General features: G+C 59.1%; 2 protein-coding genes across 4 annotated transcripts in view; one reads left to right on the top strand and one right to left on the bottom strand.

The window, feature by feature from the left end:
- Positions 1–17,935, top strand: part of CHERP (calcium homeostasis endoplasmic reticulum protein) — a 19,929-nt gene continuing 1,994 nt past the window's right edge. The window contains exons 1-15 of one of the 3 annotated variants that reach the window (XM_057709242.1): positions 1–145; positions 455–628; positions 4,873–5,057; positions 6,183–6,320; positions 6,582–6,733; positions 8,255–8,399; positions 8,497–8,586; positions 10,141–10,387; positions 11,136–11,311; positions 13,096–13,531; positions 14,655–14,893; positions 15,894–16,027; positions 16,766–16,852; positions 17,274–17,417; positions 17,502–17,618. In XM_057709242.1, the coding sequence (XP_057565225.1) occupies positions 121–145; positions 455–628; positions 4,873–5,057; positions 6,183–6,320; positions 6,582–6,733; positions 8,255–8,399; positions 8,497–8,586; positions 10,141–10,387; positions 11,136–11,311; positions 13,096–13,531; positions 14,655–14,893; positions 15,894–16,027; positions 16,766–16,852; positions 17,274–17,417; positions 17,502–17,618 (2,489 nt within the window). In that variant the 5' untranslated portion in view covers positions 1–120. Of the gene's footprint in view, positions 146–454; positions 629–4,553; positions 4,759–4,872; positions 5,058–6,182; positions 6,321–6,581; positions 6,734–8,254; positions 8,400–8,496; positions 8,587–10,140; positions 10,388–11,135; positions 11,312–13,095; positions 13,532–14,654; positions 14,894–15,893; positions 16,028–16,765; positions 16,853–17,273; positions 17,418–17,501; positions 17,619–17,935 lie in introns of those variants that run through there. The other 2 variants (XM_057709243.1, XM_057709244.1) reach the window with 2 other exon arrangements.
- The window catches only part of C15H19orf44 (chromosome 15 C19orf44 homolog), an 18,111-nt gene continuing 17,718 nt past the window's right edge, over positions 17,543–17,935 (bottom strand). Inside the window, exon 9 of the mRNA XM_057709247.1 lies at positions 17,543–17,680. The gene's annotated coding sequence lies outside the window, so the exon portion shown is untranslated. The remainder of the gene's footprint in view (positions 17,681–17,935) is intronic.

Below are 17,935 nucleotides of genomic sequence, written 5' to 3' on the forward strand. Positions count from 1 at the left end.
CGGAAGCAGCCCGCGAGGCCAGCCGTAAAAGGCTCCCTCGCGCCACTTCCGGCCGGCTTCCGCAGACGGCTGTGGTGGGCGATCGTGAGGCTCCGTAGGACGTTCCCCGCGGCCGGAGCCATGGAGATGCCGCTGCCCCCCGACGGTGAGGCCCAGGCTGGGCTCGGGGGCCGTTTCTCTCTCCCCGGAATCCCCTGTTGATCCGCCCCGCCTCCCGGGGTCCCCGGGCCTAGGAGGGGGCGGGGCTCGGCCTCCCGGGTTCTCCTGCGGCCTCTCCCGCGGGTCCCCGCATTCCCGGCGCGCTTCTGGCCCCTATCGGGATCCGTACAAGGGCGGCCTTTTTGGGGCCCACCCCTAGGGACCCCGGCCCAGCGGACGCGGGCTGGGAAACCAGGGCCCCAGGATTTGGGCGGTCCTCGCTGACGCCCCGCGTGGCCTTTTCTCCGTCCTCCAGACCAGGAGCTCCGAAATGTCATCGACAAGCTGGCCCAGTTTGTGGCTCGGAACGGGCCCGAGTTTGAAAAGATGACGATGGAGAAGCAGAAGGACAACCCGAAATTCTCGTTTCTGTTTGGAGGCGAGTTCTACAGTTACTACAAGTGCAAGTTGGCGCTGGAGCAGCAGCAACGTAAGTCCTCTCCAGCCCTCAGGCCGCCCTCTCGAGCGAATCCTTTTTCTGATTCCATTTCGGGCTCTGCCACAAAACGCCTTCTTTTGGGTCGCGTGCTATTTCTCTGTGAAAATGGGTTAGTTCGGCCTTCACGATCCCTTCCGCTGTTCCCAGAGCCCTGCACCCGTGCGGCTGCAGGGTCCAAGTGCCATGGAGACCGAGGTTATCAATCCCCGTTCCGGGGCTCCGGCTCAGGGATTCGTGCTGTTTTGCAAACGTGGTGATTGAGGTCAGCGAGTAGAGTGACTGCTTCAGTGTTTTCCAGGGAGGAAGCGATAGAAGCCGGACTGGGTGGGACCCTCTGAGCAGGTACCATCCAGCCCCCGTTGCCGACTCTCTGTAGGTCCAGTAAGGTTTTTGTGCGTTTCAGATGATTGCAGTCCAGATCGAATGAATTGTCCTGTGGGCTTTAGTTCTTGGCAACTGTGTACGTTTACTAGGTTGGGCTTCATGATCCCGGTCCTATCCTTAAAGAGTTTAAGATGAGGTTAGTTATCACAGCTGGCTTATAAATAACAGGTAAACAGTCCCCGAGCTCATGTTTGTCTTGTTCAGTAGGAAATCCCTAGCTTCTAGGTAACGTTGTGTTTTATTTTTTTTGGGCACACGGGCTTTGTTGCTCCGCGGCATGTGGGATCTTCCTGGAGCTGGGATCGAACCCGTGACCTCTACATTGGCAGGCGGATTCTTAACCACTGCTCCACCTAGGAAGCCCCTAACGTTGTGTTTTAGATTGCCAAGCAGTTGGGTATTGAAAGGTGAATGCTCCCTGGATTACAAGCTCCCTGAGGCCAACCAGACCTGTTTGGGTCGTTATTGTGCCTAATAGGTTGCATGTAGTAGGTGCTGGATAGTTTGTGAGATATAGTAAAGGTACAGTGGCTTGAACAGGTACAGTGTGTTTTGAGAGCTGGAAGAGAAGCCATGAGAGGCACAGCATGGCTGGAGAATAGACATATATAGATGGGGGAAGGGTTTGATCTGGAGTGGGAAAGTTTCCAGGGGAAAGTTTGGGTTTTCTTCCTTAGTCCCAGGCTGCTTCTGGTGCCTGTTTAGGTTTGAGGTGAGGGTGGGGGAGATGAGTTGTCTGAAACTGTAGGCAAAATGTTGTACTGGAGCAACTGTTCCTTAGCTTCAGCATGCCAACTTTAAAATTGCTGCTGTAGTCAGTGGGAAGCCACGAGGGAGGTTGAAACAAGGGAGAGATGGGTTGGTTTTATGTGGCCTGTGTGGAGGACGGACTGGAGGGAGTGTGAGTGGAGGCTGGGACCAGTGAGGCTGGCAGTTGGTGGTCTGAATTGAGTCGGCCAGTTGAGTAAAGGGAGTGCGCCTGGGGACAGGTGTGGTGAGGGGTAGAATCTGTGAACGAAAGCGCCAGTTGGGTATTGATGCCTGTGGCATAACTGGGCCAGGGGAGGATAGTGTTTGGTTTCGAGGGACCATGAGGCAAGAGCTGCTTCCTTGAGCGGGGAGCCTGCTCCCATCCTGGAAGGTCAGAAATTGGGTTGCTTGGGACTTGATGCCATAATGGGGGGAGCTTGGGGTGCTTCTAGCAGGGGAGATTGGGGCTCAGGAAATGCTTTCTGCAGGTAAAGTCCGTGTCAGAGTTAGCCAGGTCAAAACCGAGGAGCCAAGAGTGTTTAGGCGGAGGAACAAGCCCTAGGAGGGATAGGGAAGGAGAGGGGACAAAAGCTCAGGGGGCCTGAAGCCCAGAGAAGGGATTCTTGGAGTGGCTAGCATTGAGGGTGCGGAGCAGAAAGGGCTGGCTTGCCAAGGACTTAGGAATTCTGGAAGCTTTGGGGAAGCCCTAGAAGGGTTTCAGGACTGTGTAGCCAGCCCTTCACCCTGGTGGTTTGAGAAGATTGAGTCCCGGGACTGCTCAAGGATGGCGCCTCACAGACTCTGGTAAAGGACTGGGTTTTTGGTTTTTTCCATTCCGTTGCAAAAAGTACAGTTTTGCAGAGTACGATAAAAATGTGAACCATGTTGGGAATTCCCTGGCAGTCCAGTGGTTAGGACTTGGCACTTTCACTGCCAGGTCCCGTGTTTAATCCCTGGTTGGGGAACTAAGATCCCACAGGTTGAATGGCACAGCGAACAAAGAAAAAAAAAAAATGTGAACTCTGAAACATCAAATTGCCATGAAAGTGGCAAAACACTCCATTGCCATTTCGTTTCTTTTCTTTTTTTTTTCTTTTCTTTTTCTTTCTTTGCCTTTTTCCTTTTCCCTTTTTTCTTTTCTGCCTCAGCACGCGGCATATGGGATCTTAGTCCCTTGACCAGGGATCAAACCTGCGCCCCCTTGCATTGGAAGCCCAGAGTCTCAACCAGTGAACCGCCAGCGAAGTCCTCCTCCTCCATTTCTGTGCTTGTCTAGTCTTGGTGTCCCCTGGGGCTGGCCGGTGGATCACAGTTTGAGCAGTGGCACTACAGTCATGGTGTAGAGAAGAGGGGAAGGGGACAGGACTGGATGCAGGGAAACCAGTTCCCAGGGTGATGCAGGCGACCGCAGAGTCGTGGTGGTGGCAGGACACAGATTGGTGTGTGATCTAGGAGGGTGACTTGACTGTGTGGAACAGCTTGTTAGTGTGAGGGGCAAGGGAGAGAGAGGTGCACGGACCTTCTTGCTTCTGGCTTGGGTATGTGGGCGTAGCTGCCAGCTGTGGATCAGGAGGGGAGCTTTGGAGGGGGTGGAGCACGGGGTGAGAGGAGACCGGTGCCTGTTTGAGGTACCTTTGGAAAGCAGTGGCTCTTTGGTCTGTGATTAGACCCAAAGCTTGAGGAATCCAGGACGACAGTGATAGATTTAGGGGTTGTAGAGTGCACTTTGTAACTGCAGCCACAGGAAAATGTCACGTTCCCCTGGGGGCTTGCTCAGCGAAGAGGGCTTAACTTACAGACCAGGCATCTCGGCATGTAAGGTTGGATGGAGGAAGAAGGGGCCTAGGGGATGGCCACACTGGCCACATGAGATGAGTAGCTGGGAGGGGCCATCGGCCGGAGTGGGATGCCCACAGTGGCTTTGGGGGTGGGGTGGGTGGGCGAAGCCAGTCCTCTGAGGGCTGAAATAAAGGGGAAATGAAGAACTGAAGATGAATCTTGGCTGTAAAATTGTTGGGAGGTGGGTGTGGGATGAAGAGGTATTTTTTAAAAGATAGAAGACTGGTGTGTTTAGATATTGCTGGGGCAGAGTCAGTAAAGAGAGAAAATGAAGGCAAGAGAGCGAGAGGACCCATTTCCTGAAGCAGTGTCCCTAGGTGGGTGGGATGCAGAGCGCAAGTCGGGGTGGTCCCAGAGCGTGCCTTTGGGTGCAAGCACCGGAAGGCCTGCCTCAGCCCTGGGCGACACCCCGCACCTCACTCTCCTTTCTTCGGCTTTGTTCAAAGGCTAGGCCCCCTTAGGGTGGGACTCAGAAGAGCTCCAGCAGAGCATGGTCGCACCCAGGCCAGCCGAGGCCCAGACGCAGAGAGGGAGGCCATCTCGTCCAGGGACCCTTCCCCAAGTCTTCCCCTCCCGTCTCATCTGGCCAGGTTTGGGGCCTGCGCCTGCCCAGTCCAGTCTCTTGCCGTCAGGATGGGGCATCCCACGCCACCTAGATCTGGATTGACCCTTGAGTGCAGAGGAACAGAGTCAGTGGGAGGAAGGCAGGGGGCGGGGTGTGGGGAGGGCACCGTGTGTGTCAGGGGTGCTGCTGCCGCAGGACTGCAGGTGTGTGGGTTTGCTGGTTGGACATCCAGAGGTCCGGTGGCTTTGACGCATTGAAAGGGAAGGGTAGACTGGGGGACAGCAGGCATTTGAGACAGCTGCCGAGCTTGCGCGGGGAGGGCCTGTTGCTTCAGGCCCAGGCAAGGGGTGGAGAGGGTGGAGGGGGTGGGCTCAGGCTTCCTTTGGGCTGAAGCACGGTGGGCAAGGCCGGATGGTGTTGGCTGGAGGGTGGTGAGATGACAGTCCCAAAGGTCTCTGAGGAGAGGACAAGCAGGAGGCAGAAGGACGAGTGGAAGGGAACATGGAAGGGGGCGCGGGGCTAGGCCCTGTGAGGCTGAGGGCAGGCGTGGCTGCGGCGCATCGCAGGGGTCCTCCTCTGGATGGTGAGTATAGGGAGAGGAACCCCCGTGGCTGAGAGCTGCCCAAGAGGTGGCTGAGGGGACACCTGGACCCCAGCCACCTCCTCACAGGGGCCGCCTCTCCTCCTCTCCCGCCAGTCATCTGCAAGCAGCAGGCTCCAGAGCTGGAGGCGGCCGCAGCCCTGCCGCCCCTGCCACAGCCCCCGCTGGCCCCTGCTGCGCCCGTTCCACCAGCCCAGGGCACCCCGTCCATGGACGAGCTCATCCAGCAGAGCCAGTGGAGCCTGCAGCAGCAGGAGCAGCACCTGCTGGCCCTCAGACAGGTACGCCCCCCCTCCCCACCCCCCCCCACCCCCCCCCCCCGCTCCGCTGCCGCCCCCCACATCCTCAGGTGGGTGCCTGGAGCTCACCCTCTGTGCCTCAGTTTTTGCATCTGTACCTTGACACTAATAATAGATGTCAGCGCTGAGGACAGGGATGTCCTGGGGCCCAGGGCGTGACAGTCATTATCCCTCCAGTGCCACCACCACCCATGTTGTGTTTAGCTTGACCCCTGATGCTGGACACTGAGGTTGCTTCTCATCCCAGTGAGGTCATTGCACGAGCTTTGACGCACACACCCCTGTCGTGTTGGAGTGGATGCTGACAAGTGAGGCTGCACGTTGGAAATGGTGTGACAGAGAATGCCAGGTGGCCTCCGGTGCCATGGGCACCAACTCCTGCTAGTCAGGTCACCCCAAGCTGTTGTGGGAAGGACCCTGAGGACCCTTTTGTCCCAAACCATCACAGTCTGGTACTTTGGCCAAATTCAGTAGGGTGAATTGGCACAGGTACAAGACGAATAAAAAGACATGTGAAACACCAGCCCCAATTTTATTACTAGAGTCAAGACGTAAGTTCCTGTTGTATTACTGAAAACAGAACACTGCAGAATGCCCACTCTCAGTTTCCATACGGAGCTCGTCACAGACTGGGCAGTCTGGCCTCGGCCAGCCCTGGACTGACTGCCTGTCCCCCCAGCAGCACTGGGTCTCAGCCATGTGTCTGTTTGCCAGCTTAACGGGCAGAAGTCTGGCGTCATGTTTTAATTTCGGACTCCCTGGTTGCTAGTGTGGTTGCTCTGCTTTTGTTTGACTGGTGACTGTTTATATCTGTCCCCTCCTTATCACGTTCCCACCCGCCACTCATTTTTCTTTCCCTTGTTTTTTGGTGAATTGATATGCGGAGGTCTTAATCTTTCCACCTGTAACCTCAGGGGAGACATCGTCTCCGCCTGTGTCTTGTCTGACTGTATCCTCTGCCTGCTCTTCCTACTGTGGCCATGACTCACAGATGCGTGTCTCGGGCTTCGGGTGTGAGTGCTGGGGGCGGGGTGCTGATGGGCCAGCCTGGGTGGGCCTGGGCCAGGGTCCCTCCTCACCCAGTCTCGGTTGCACCTGGCCTTCCAGGAGCAGGTGACAGCAGCTGTGGCCCACGCAGTGGAGCAGCAGATGCAGAAGCTCCTGGAGGAGACCCAGCTGGACATGAACGAATTTGACAACCTGTTGCAGCCCATCATCGACACCTGCACCAAAGATGCCATCTCGGTGAGGGCCGGGGACGGGCGGGGGGTGTGCTCCCAGGACTGGCACTCCTGACCAGGTGGGAGCTCCCACAGCCTGTCTGGGCCAGGGCTGCTCCAGGGGCACCCTGTCTCTCCCTCCCCTCCCACTTGAGCACTTCCGTGGGCTCCCCTGCCGAGAGAGAGACAGAAGGCAGGCAGAAGCTGCCTGATACTCCTCGGTATCTGCACGCACTTCGGCCTGGGGGAGCCCGGCCCCGCTCACCCACCGCCCTGGCTGTTGCAGGCGGGGAAGAACTGGATGTTCAGCAACGCCAAGTCCCCACCGCACTGCGAGCTGATGGCGGGCCACCTCCGGAACCGCATCACGGCCGACGGGGCACACTTCGAGCTGCGGCTGCACCTCATCTACCTGATCAACGATGTGCTGCACCACTGGTGAGGGCCCTGCCCACTCCACCTCCCCTCCTGCTCCTTCTCCCTCTCCTGGCCGCTGCTCTGCGCTCAGGAGCCTGTCCTGTCCCAGCACCGGGGACCACTCTTCCACAGGAGCTTGGGGGAGGGTCGGTCTGAGTCACAAGCTCTCCATCGGGAGGACAGCCGCCCCCCCCAGCACGCATACACCTCTCACCCCCTACCCGAGACCCCTCACCCCACCTGGGGCTGCTGTCCCCTTCTCGCTCTCAGGGCAGCTTCTGGGTGTTTCTCAGCGTCTCTCTGTCAGCTGCCCTTCACTGATCTACACACACCCCAGTCACCTGACCCCGCTCTGCTTCAGGACTCTTCCCATAGCATCCTCCTGGCTAACTCTCTGTCCCCCTCCCCACCCCTCCCCTAGCCCTTCTAAGGCCAGGCTGGTGTTTACTTCCACACGGCCTCTTTGGGGCTTTATGAGGAAGGTTAAGTCAAGAAACCAGATGCCTGGACCAGAGACAGGCGGAAGCTCATGGGGCTAGTAAGGCTAGCCTGTAGCTGTGAAGACTGGCTGCCGCGTTTGTCTTTGAACATGGCTGGCTGAAGGGACAGCTCCCGTGAGGGCCACAGACTCAGACCTGGGTCTTGCCCCCGCTCCTCCCCGATTCCTGTGCCTTGTGGGCGGGTTCATTGTCACTCAGCGCTCCCTGCACTGCCCTCCTTTGTTTCTCTGCCATTGGGAAATAAGCAGCTGCTTGGAACCTTGTCTGCCCTCCTGCTCCCCCAGCTGCTCCACTGACTCCGGGCAGCTCTGCAGAGACAGCCCCATTGCTGGCACTTCTCCAGCCACGCGCTTGCTCTTCCCGAGCCTCACTGTCTGGAAGCCCAGTGCCACTCGCCCTGTCCTCCCGCCTGGACTGCCTTCCCTCCCCCGACCCGGCTTCCCTGCCCCGGGCACTTGCCGCTCTCTCTGAGCTCACTCGGATGAGCTCACCTCTGGGAGGGGTTCCAGCTGCCCGCCTTCTTTCCCGGGCTCCGCCACCTCACTGCACAGCCACAGGGGCCTCCACACTCCTCTGTGCACAGCGTGCCCCCCAAGCAGCCGCCTCACCCTGCCAGGCCTCAGGCTCTAGGCAGCTGGCAACCCGCACACTCCCTCTGCCTCGTGGAAGGCGGGGTCCCAGCCCGGGTGTGCTTGTGCGGAGGGGGTGGCAGTGCTGAGCGAGGCTGCGCGGACAAGGCCCTGAGCCTACAGCAGCCCCAGGTCAGCCTTTGTGGGCATCTGGGGCTCTCAGGGGCCTGTGTCCGTCCAGCCTCGCCCCACCCTGGGAGGGAAGGGCTGTTTTACCGATAAGGGGACCAGGGTGACAGGCCTTGCTCCGAAAGTCCCCAGGCTGTGTTCTCTCCCTCCCCCTGCCGTCCATCCGTCGTGTGGGGAGCCCAGCCCTTGTCCCAGCCGGGTTGGGGGCCCGTGTCCCGAGAAGGCAGAGGGGGCTGTGGCTGGAGCCGCGATGGTAACGGGTGCGTGGCCGGGTCCCGCCCCAGGGCCCTGACGCGCGGAAGGTCTCTCCCTCACAGCCAGCGCAAGCAGGCCCGGGAGCTGCTGGCCGCCCTGCAGAAGGTCGTGGTGCCCATCTACTGTACCAGCTTCTTGGCCGTAGAGGAGGACAAGCAGCAGAAGATTGCCCGGGTACGAAGGGTGGCTGGTGGGGCGGGGGAGGTGGGCAGGGCCTGGGGGGCGTGCGTGTTCCCCCTGACCCGGCCTTTCCCTCCTCCCCCACGTGCAGCTCCTGCAGCTCTGGGAGAAGAATGGCTACTTTGACGACTCCATCATCCAGCAGTTACAGAGCCCGGCCCTGGGGCTCGGCCAGTACCAGGTGTGTGTTGCTCTTTGAAGTCAGGCTGGGTACCACTGCTACTATGGTGACCTCAGGCGTCCTGGTGACATTTTCCTAACTGGACTCCCAGGAGTGCGCCCTGGGATGGTGGTGAGCGGTGGGAGGCAGGGTCTGGGGAGCAACTTCGGAGGCCGCACCCTGTCTACAGCAGCCAGTGAGCCCTCCTAGGTGAGACCGCCAGACTTTTTTCCTGGTGCGCTTGTGACTAGGTTACCTGGTTTAGGCTCTGCTCTCGGGGGCGTCTTTGGCCCATTTGCTCTGGTCCTGCAGGTGTGATGGGAGCGTGAGGAAACCCTGGCATAGTCTAGGCTGCCACAGTGATCGTGTTGTGCACCGTGTCCCCTGTGTGTACATCTGCTTCTCTCAGGGGGCGGCTGCTCAGAGGACAGGGTCGTAGGGCAGGGAGAGGAGGGCCGGATCTCCTGGTCACCTCTGCTGTGGTGCCAACATTGCTACCCCATCAACAGCTGCTTGGGTAAAAGGCACAGTTCACACCCCCTTTTTCTCAGGCCGGAAGATGCCGTCTTCCTGCACAGGTCTGGTTGAATGGCAGAAGCCACATGTTGACCGTTTCTTCTGTGATGCTCCTGACTGCCGCCCTCCCTACAGGGGAGAAGCTTTCATGCTCAGGAAGGCAAATGAGCAAAGTGCATTTCAGACTTTTTCTAAATTTTACCTACTATTTTTTTACTGCTAAATAAAAGTGGGCTCGTACCACATACCACAGTGATATTCACTGCTTTTCTCCTCCTGAGTTGGTGGTAGCAGCTCATAGTTACTGAGACGCCCTAGTTCCTTTCACTGCATTTCCCCCAGGTCCTCAGAGGTAGGTCCCGTTATTGGCCCATTTTACAAACGAGGAAATTGAGGCTCTGGGGAGGTTGTGACTTGCTCAAAGCCGTACAGTGAGTAAGAACTACAGCCTGTGAGCATGTACGAGGACGGTTGTCAGTGGTGGGATGATTTTTGTTTTTTGGTTTTTCTTGGCTGCCATCAAGGCTTAGTTGCAGCACACAGGATCTTTTTGTTGCAGTGTGCAGGCTCTACGTTGTGGCGTGCGGGCTTCTCTCTCGTTGTGTCGAGTGGGCTCAGTAGTTGTGGCACTCAGGCTTAGTTGCCCTGCGGCATGGGGGATCTTAGTTCCCCAACCAGGGATCGAACCCGAGTTCCCTGCATTGAAAGGCGGATTCTTAGCCACTGGACCACCAGGGAAGTCCCAGTGGTGGCGTTTGAATGTCTGCGTGGCAATCCAGGGCACGGCTGTCCTTGCTTGTTCCCACTGTTAGGGAATCCTAAACTGCCCAGCGCGGAACATCCCCAAGGCTGGCTAGACGGAGATGCTCTGTGGTTGTCAAGCCCGAGTTGGTTGTTACATGTGACAACTGCCTGCCCGCGCTGGGTCCCTGGGCCTCGCTGCCCGCAGCATCACCCCGACCTCTGGGTGCTGCCCAGGCATTTGTCCCTGTGCTGCTCCAGAGGGTCTTGGACCTTGAGTCTCACATCCTGAGTGCCGGCTGCTCTGCTCTCCACCAGGCGACCCTCATCAACGAGTACTCCTCGGTGGTCCAGCCCGTGCAGCTGGCCTTCCAGCAGCAGATCCAGACCCTCAAGACGCAGCACGAGGAGTTTGTCAACAGCCTGGCCCAGCAGCAGCAGCAGCAGCAACAGCAGCAGATCCAGATGCCACAAATGGAGGCTGAAGTCAAGGCCACGCCGCCGCCGCCTGCCCCACCCCCGGCCCCTACGCCCGCCCCGGCCATCCCCCCAACCACCCAGCCTGGTACGTGGCTCCCTCAGCACCCGCCCCCAGGAGGCAGCCTCCAGAAAGCAGAGTCTACCCCCAGGAAAGGCTCTGGTTCTGTAGTCTCAGGCCCAGTCCCAGGAGCAGATTCTAATGTATTCATAAGCCCCAGGCAGATGATTTCACAGGTAGATGTGACCAAGCGCTTACAACTGACAGTTCTCCTGTACAAACCACCCCAGGGAATGGAGAGGCAAGCTCTCCAAGTCATTTTTCAAGGTGAAAAATGAACATGGGCAGGGAAAGAAATAAAGATGTAACCCAGTGTCACTTCTGAGCAAAGATAGAGAAATAGTAAATAAAGTCTTAGCAGGTGAAATCTAGCAAAGTATTTAAAAGATAACATCATGACCAAATAGGATACATCTTAGGAATATTTAAGGATGGTTTAATACTAGAAAGTCTGACGAAATAACAGATCAGATGGGAAGAAATCTTTTAACAAAAGGGTATTTAATAAAATAAAGTGATAGGGCTCTGGAGCAAACTAAAATCAACGTGGCTTATCTGTAAAGTTTTCGAAGAAGAGAGGTGTGTATCCTGAACAAGGTCAGTCCTCTCCCCTTCATGCTGTCTTCCCAGAGACAATGGCAGTTTTCAGTGGGGTCAAGAAGTGGGGTCTGTTGGGCAGTAAGCACCGCCTGCGTTGGCCCTGGCTGCTTGCTGAAGATCATTTCAGTTGGAGCCTCCTGCTGCCACCCCTGACTGCTTTTTTGCCTGATTCTAGACGACAACAAGCCTCCCATCCAGATACCTGGGTCTTCCGAGTACGACACCTCAGGAGGAGTCCAGGACCCTGCCGCCACTGGCCCCCGGGGCCCTGGCCCCCATGACCAGATCCCACCTAACAAGCCCCCGTGGTTTGACCAGCCCCACCCCGTTGCTCCTTGGGGCCAGCAGCAGGTATCTCTTAAAACTTGTTGCAAGGGCAGGTGAGGCACACTTGGGCTCAGCTGGATGGGAGGCAGGTGGGTGCAGGTGGGTGTTGGCCTCTGCAGGTTGATGGGCTTTTAGTGGCTCCCTGAGCAGTGAGATTCTGCAGCAGGGCCCGGGGTTGTGGGGGTGGCAAGAGGGGGATAGTCTTCCCAAGGTATGGGGACTGAGCTGGGGAGGAGAGTTGGGCCTTTACATCCCTCCCAGGAGCTTTGATTACCTGGGCTTCTCAGTAACACAGGTCCCCATTTTCCTGTGAATGCTGAGAAGCTTCACAACACTAAGTATAGCAAGGTGATGTGTTTCCTTCCCTTTTTAACTAGTGTGTCTAGCAGTGTCAACATCTCATCACCCCAGAAAGAACATGGTGCTTCGTAAGGAAGGGAAAGGTCAGAAATGTCAGGCTAGCAGCGTTTTCTGGGGCTGGGAAGCTGGTCTGTCACTCCCTCCAGGTTCCTTAGAGTCAGAAACTTCTAGGCCGGGGCAGTGGTCATCTCATCCAGCATGACATGACAGGAAAGCACCCCATAGCTTGCTCACCAGCCACTGGACCTGGTTCAAGTGGTCAGGTCCAGGCCTGGGTGTCCACTTGCCTCTTGACCAGGCATGGTGGGCATGGCTCTTCCTAGTGACCCAGTGTGGAGGGGGCGCAAGGGGGACGGCTCTGGGCTGACAAGTGGAGGGTCATGGCTGTGAGTCCCTCCAGCCCACCCCAGCTTCAGGACAAGAGATTTAATGTCACAGAAAAGATTGGGCATCCCCACAAAGACCGCTGCCGCCCCCAGGTGCCTGCTGTGAGCCCTGCAGTGCTGGGCGTTTCGTGGGTGCCCTCTGATGTGAGGGCACTTCTCATTTTATTGATGTGGAAACAGATGCCCCTAGTGTCTCTGGGCTCAGTCTTTTAGGGGACCGGCAGGTTAGGCTTACAGCAATGGGGCTCCCTCACTGAAGGCCAGCAGTGCACCCGCAGTCCACAAGAGGGAACCATGGCCTGGCCTGCCCACGTGGTATCTTACACATTTTGAAATAGTTGTCATATTGCAAATTTGGCTTTCTGTCTTCTCTTGAAAGACCTGAGGGTGTGGTGGCCTGGGCCAGCCTCCCTGTGCTTGTCGTCAGCGGAGCTACCCAGCCCTGACCCTAGAGGTGGCAGCCTCACCCAGACACACGCCACCCTGGCGCTGGATTTGGGTTGCAATCTGGCTCTTTAAGTCTTCAGAGCAGCAGCTGGGCAAGCTCCAGAGCTCATTGACTTCAGCTTACAACAAGACATTTCCTGGTGACAGGGCAGGCTCTGAGACAGGATGTGAGAGGGCAGGTGACCCCAGCAGGCAGTGTAGGGGAGAGAAGTGACAGGGAGGGGAGAACAGGCAGGGAAGGGGTGTCATCGGGGCGGGGTCTGCACCCTGCGAGTGCGGGGATGCACACCTGCACTGTCGCACTGAGGGGCTCGTGGGCTGGTGTTCGTCACTGGCTTCTGTTGGGCATGGGGTTGAGGGGGGCTCCCCAGCCCAGATATGGGTGCAGCATTTGAGAGTCTGGGCCAGGGTGGGAGCGGGCCCCACACCATCCTCTGCACGTGTCAGGAGGAGGAAGGCGGCAGCGCCTGGCTTGACTGTAGGCCTGCAGCTCCAGGCGGTGCGGGCTCGGGGCCAGGCTGCGTCTGCAGCCAGAGCCTGACGTTGGCAGACGCCCGCCGAGTGCCCCACGTGCCCGGTGCGGGCCGGGCCTCACATCCGCTCTTTGCCTTGCAGCCTCCCGAGCAGCCCCCCTACCCGCACCACCAGGGCGGGCCGCCCCACTGCCCACCCTGGAACAACAGCCACGAGGGCATGTGGGGCGAGCAGCGCGGGGACCCCGGCTGGAATGGCCAGCGCGACGCCCCCTGGAACAGCCAGCCCGACCCCAACTGGAACAACCAGTTCGAGGGCCCCTGGAACAGCCAGCACGAGCAGCCGCCCTGGGGCGGGGGCCAGCGCGAGCCGCCCTTCCGCATGCAGCGGCCACCACACTTCCGTGGGCCCTTCCCGCCCCACCAGCAGCACCCGCAGTTCAACCAGCCGCCGCACCCCCACAACTTCAACCGCTTCCCGCCCCGCTTCATGCAGGACGACTTCCCCCCTCGGCACCCCTTTGAGCGGCCGCCTTACCCTCACCGCTTCGACTACCCTCAGGGGGACTTTCAAGCCGGTGAGTGCGAGGTCGCCCTTGGGGGGACCGTCCTCGGGCTAGTGACATGTTCCTCTCCTGCCCCACGATCCCTGAGAAGGTCAGGTCACTCGCCGACGGGGCCCAAAAGAGGCGCCTGGCAGGTCGGCCTCCTGAGCAGGCTGACGGCACAGCTGGCAGTCCTGTTGTGTGGCCTGGTGTGCCCTGAGCCACAGTGACAGGCGGAGGGTCATAGGGTGATGGAGAAGCCCAGCCCGGACCCTCAGGAAGGTGGGGAGAAGGGCAGACTGGAGACCCTCGTGCGGGCACCCACCACACACCAGGCCGGCTGTCGAGGTTCAAGGCCGCATATCCCGCAGAGGTAGGGGGTGTTCATCCTGCAGAAGAGGGAGGTTCACTGTAAACTGAGCCTGGAGGCAAGGAGCAGGTTTCTCATTTGTGCCGGGCGTTCTGGGGCTGCTGTATCAAAGTACCACGGACCGCATGGCTCCAGCAACAGGGAGTTCTCCTCTGACAGTTCATTCTGGAGGCTGGAGGTCCGAGGTCAAGGTGTCAGCGCTGTTGGTTTCTACTGAGGCCTCTCCCCGTGGCTTGTAGATGGCTGTCCTCTCCCTGCGTCTTCCCATGGTCTTCTCTATGCGTGTGTCTGTGTCTTAATCTCTTTTTCTGATAAAGACACCAGTCAGTATTGGAACAGGACCCACTCATAGGACCTCATTTAAAATAGTCCCCTCTTTAAAAGCCCCATTTCCAAGTGCAGTCACATTCTGAGGTACCGGGGGTCAGGACTGGGGGTGAGTTTACCAGGGACACAGTTCAGCTCATAACGTGGCTGTTAGCAGGTTATGTGATTTCCCTTGTGGTTCCTCCTTTCACCCGTGAGGTGTGTCAGGTGCTGCTGTGAGTGCAGGACAGGCCACTCAGCCCCGGCTCCTGTCCCGTCGCCGTGTGGCCCTGAGCAGGGAATGAAGCAGCTGGAGGGAGGGTGCTGGGCAGGGCTGCCCGAGAAGTGGGTGTGGGTGTCCTCCTCCCCCTCCGAGCCCCTTTCCACGGGCGCTTGTCAGCTTGGAGATCTCCGCTGGGCTCTTGGCGTTGCTCAGCGCTCAACTTCGCGGCAGGCCTGAGCTGAGTTTCTGTGTTGCAGAGATGGGACCCCCTCACCACCATCCCGGCCACCGCATGCCTCACCCTGGGATCAACGAGCACCCACCTTGGGGTGGGCCCCAGCACCCCGACTTCGGCCCTCCTCCCCACGGCTTCAATGGGCAGCCCCCTCACATGCGGCGGCAGGGCCCTCCCCACATCAACCACGACGACCCCAGCCTGGTCCCCAACGTGCCCTACTTCGATCTCCCTGCCGGGCTGATGGCCCCCCTCGTGAAGGTAACGTTGCCGAGGCGAATGCCAAGCTTAGCGGCAAACGCTCGGTCGCCACGTGGAATGTTCACAAGTTGAAGCCATTTCCCAACTGGCTACAAAACACTGCTTCCCAGGGCCCCTGCCCCTCTCCTTCCCCGTGCCCCAGTGAACTTGACCAGTAGTCCGTGAGGATGTGCCTGAGACAGCCACACCGCCTCTCATGCTCACATGTGGCCGTGGGCGAGGCCCGTGTCCCCTCCGCTCCCTCCGAGCCTCCCTCCTGGGGCTGCCAGTTTGGTAGCTGCTCAGGGTGAGCTGGGCTGGGCATGAGGTGCGGGTCCTCTTGGTCCTGGCCCTTGGGAGCCACCTTGTCCAGGGGCTGATGACAGGGCTTTCTCAGAAGGGGGGCGGTCTCCAGGTGAGCACGGCAGGAGGGGGGTCAGCGGGGAGCTAGGGTGGGGCTCGGCTCTCTGAGGGTCATGCTGGCCGCACTGGTCCCTGCCACCCCGTCCCCTCTGAGACACCAGCAGAGAGGAAGTTGAGACAGGTCACACCGGGGCAGCGAGGGGAGGGAGCCAAGGCAGAGGGGCCAGTGGAGCTGCCCTCAGGGTAGGAGCTGGAGCAGAGAGGGGGGCACATAGTGGGGCCCCTGGGGTGGGCGTCCGGGCACAGGGTGGTGGTTGGCAAGGGAGCGCATCTGGGATCCATGGTGTGTCTGTGAATAAACAGGGGTCTTTCCTTTGCCTGAGCTTGGAGGCCATGTCTTCTCTGCATTTTTGCAGAGAGAGAATTCTGTGGCTTCTTTCAACTTCCATGGCATCCTCAAACACCCCATTTAGGAACTGAATCATTGGTGTGGCCAAAGCCCTACAGGAGGGTGGGCTTTCCCAGGAAGGGCCGGCTGAGGCACTCTGATGCACAGGACAACTGTCTCCCGTCCCCGGCTCCCCGGGTGCCCCAGCCCCCTCAGTTGCCCCGGATGGGCTCTGGCAGGGAGCAGTAACAGCTGTGTTCTCTGCTGCAGCTGGAAGACCACGAGTACAAACCTTTGGATCCTAAAGACATCCGCCTCCCACCCCCCATGCCACCCAGCGAGAGGCTGCTGGCAGCCGTGGAGGCCTTCTACAGCCCTCCCTCCCATGACAGGCCCAGGAACAGGTACGGGGCTCCGGGAGACCAAGCAGTGGGGCTGGTGATGGGAGGGGAGGCCTCTGTCCCCGCTCCTGGCCTTTCTTCCTGAATTTCCTTCACAAGAAAGACTCTGAACAGTCGCACCTTCTTCCCAGGGTGTTGTGAGGCCCAGGTGAGCAAATGTGGCTAGGAGATCCTGTTTCTCCCCCAGCTTGCGTGATGTGTGTCACACACACCGTGGCCCTCAATAAAAGGCTTTAATCCCATTAGACACGTCAGAACAAGAACTTCCCTCAGGTGTGGCGAAAGCTGAGGCAGCCAGCTGCCGCACACCGGGCTTTGTCACAAGTCCCTCTCAGGATCTCCTTCCCCAGCGGCCTCCTTGCTTCACTTAAAATCACCTCCTGCCCTGTTTGGGCCCACAGGCCTAACCACCTGCAAATCAGAGTTCTTCATCCCCAGTTACAGAAACCCTGAGACCTTCTTCAGCTATTTGGAGAAAGCCCAGCGTGGAAAGGCATGGGCACGCATCCCAGCCTCTCCACTTCCCAGCAGGCGGCCTGGCCTCTCGGCCTAGTTCCTCCTCTGAGAAAGGGCAGCCCTGTTAAGATGACCAACCGAGTGCTGTCTGTGCTGGGCCCTTGCTCAGCATCCTGAGTGAAAGAGGGAAGGCTTGCCGGGTAGGACGTATTCCTGAGGCCTTTATCACAAGTTCCCTGTGGGCGGGAGGCACGTGTTCATACAGGGGACACCCGTGTCTTACAGTGAAGGCTGGGAGCAGAACGGCCTCTATGAGTTCTTCCGAGCCAAAATGCGGGCCCGGCGGAGGAAAGGCCAGGAGAAAAGGAACAGGTGAGAGCACACGTGCCCGCCTCCCTGCCCCCCTCCCCACTGCCTGTGTGGAGGTCAGGCCTCCGCAGCGCGTCTCATCCGAGGTCAGCTCAGGGTGAGCCCTGCCTTTGCTGACAGGCACGCTGTGGTGTCACACCCAGTGTGGGCAGAGGGGGGTCAGTTCTGGCCTCCGCCCGGGTCTTGGGTCTGGCACCCCACAATACAGGTGCTGTGAGCTGCAGGGAGCTGTTTCCCACAAGGCCAAAGTTAAAACACCAGCACAAGGGAGAAGCTTGCCACAGGCTTTATTTAACCCTGATGTGAAAGGGCGTGTCTGCATCTGGACTGGGCACATCAGGGGTCTTCTGGGGGGGGGGGGGGGGCGGGGCGGGCGGGGCACAGCCCGGGGAGGGGCTCCGGCTCACCAGGCCTCTCCCCGCAGCGGACCCTCGAGGTCTCGGAGCAGATCCAAAAGCCGAGGGCGCTCCTCCTCCCGCTCCAACTCAAGGTCCTCAAAGTCATCCGGCTCGTACTCAAGGTCAAGGTCTCGTTCCTGCTCCCGCTCCTACTCCCGCTCCAGGTCCAGGTAGGCAGGGCCCGCCTCCCAGGGTGCAAGGCCTGAGGCTCTTCTGCGGCTGTGCTGAGCCACCTGCTCTCCCCGGCCCCACAGGAGCCGCAGCCGATCCCGCTCCTCGCGAAGCCGCTCCCGGTCCCGCTCTCGCTCGAGGTCCAAGTCCTATTCCCCAGGAAGGAGACGTCGGTCGCGGTCCAGGAGCCCCACCCCGCCGTAAGATTTCTGTCTTAACTGTCGAATGACCTCTGGTAGCGCTGGAACCCTCTGATGCTTTGCTGTGAATGTTGAAACGTGTTGTTAGAAGATGCGCTCGCGGTGGCCTGTGCCGAGGTGGCACCTCGGGGCCCCCAAGCACTAGCGCAGTGACAGTGGCACCTCGTCTCACACCTCGCTCTTACCTCTGCAGTCACGTTGTAAAGCCTGAGGCAGTGGCTGGGCTCTGTATTTTCTAACCATTTTATGGGTTCGGTATTACCTGCCCTTGCCTCTGAGTGTGGGGCAGGGGCCGTCATCTTAGGGAACCCCCTTAT

Source organism: Hippopotamus amphibius, chromosome 15 (assembly GCF_030028045.1).
Source record: "Hippopotamus amphibius kiboko isolate mHipAmp2 chromosome 15, mHipAmp2.hap2, whole genome shotgun sequence".
In the NCBI taxonomy this organism is placed as follows: domain Eukaryota; kingdom Metazoa; phylum Chordata; class Mammalia; order Artiodactyla; family Hippopotamidae; genus Hippopotamus; species Hippopotamus amphibius.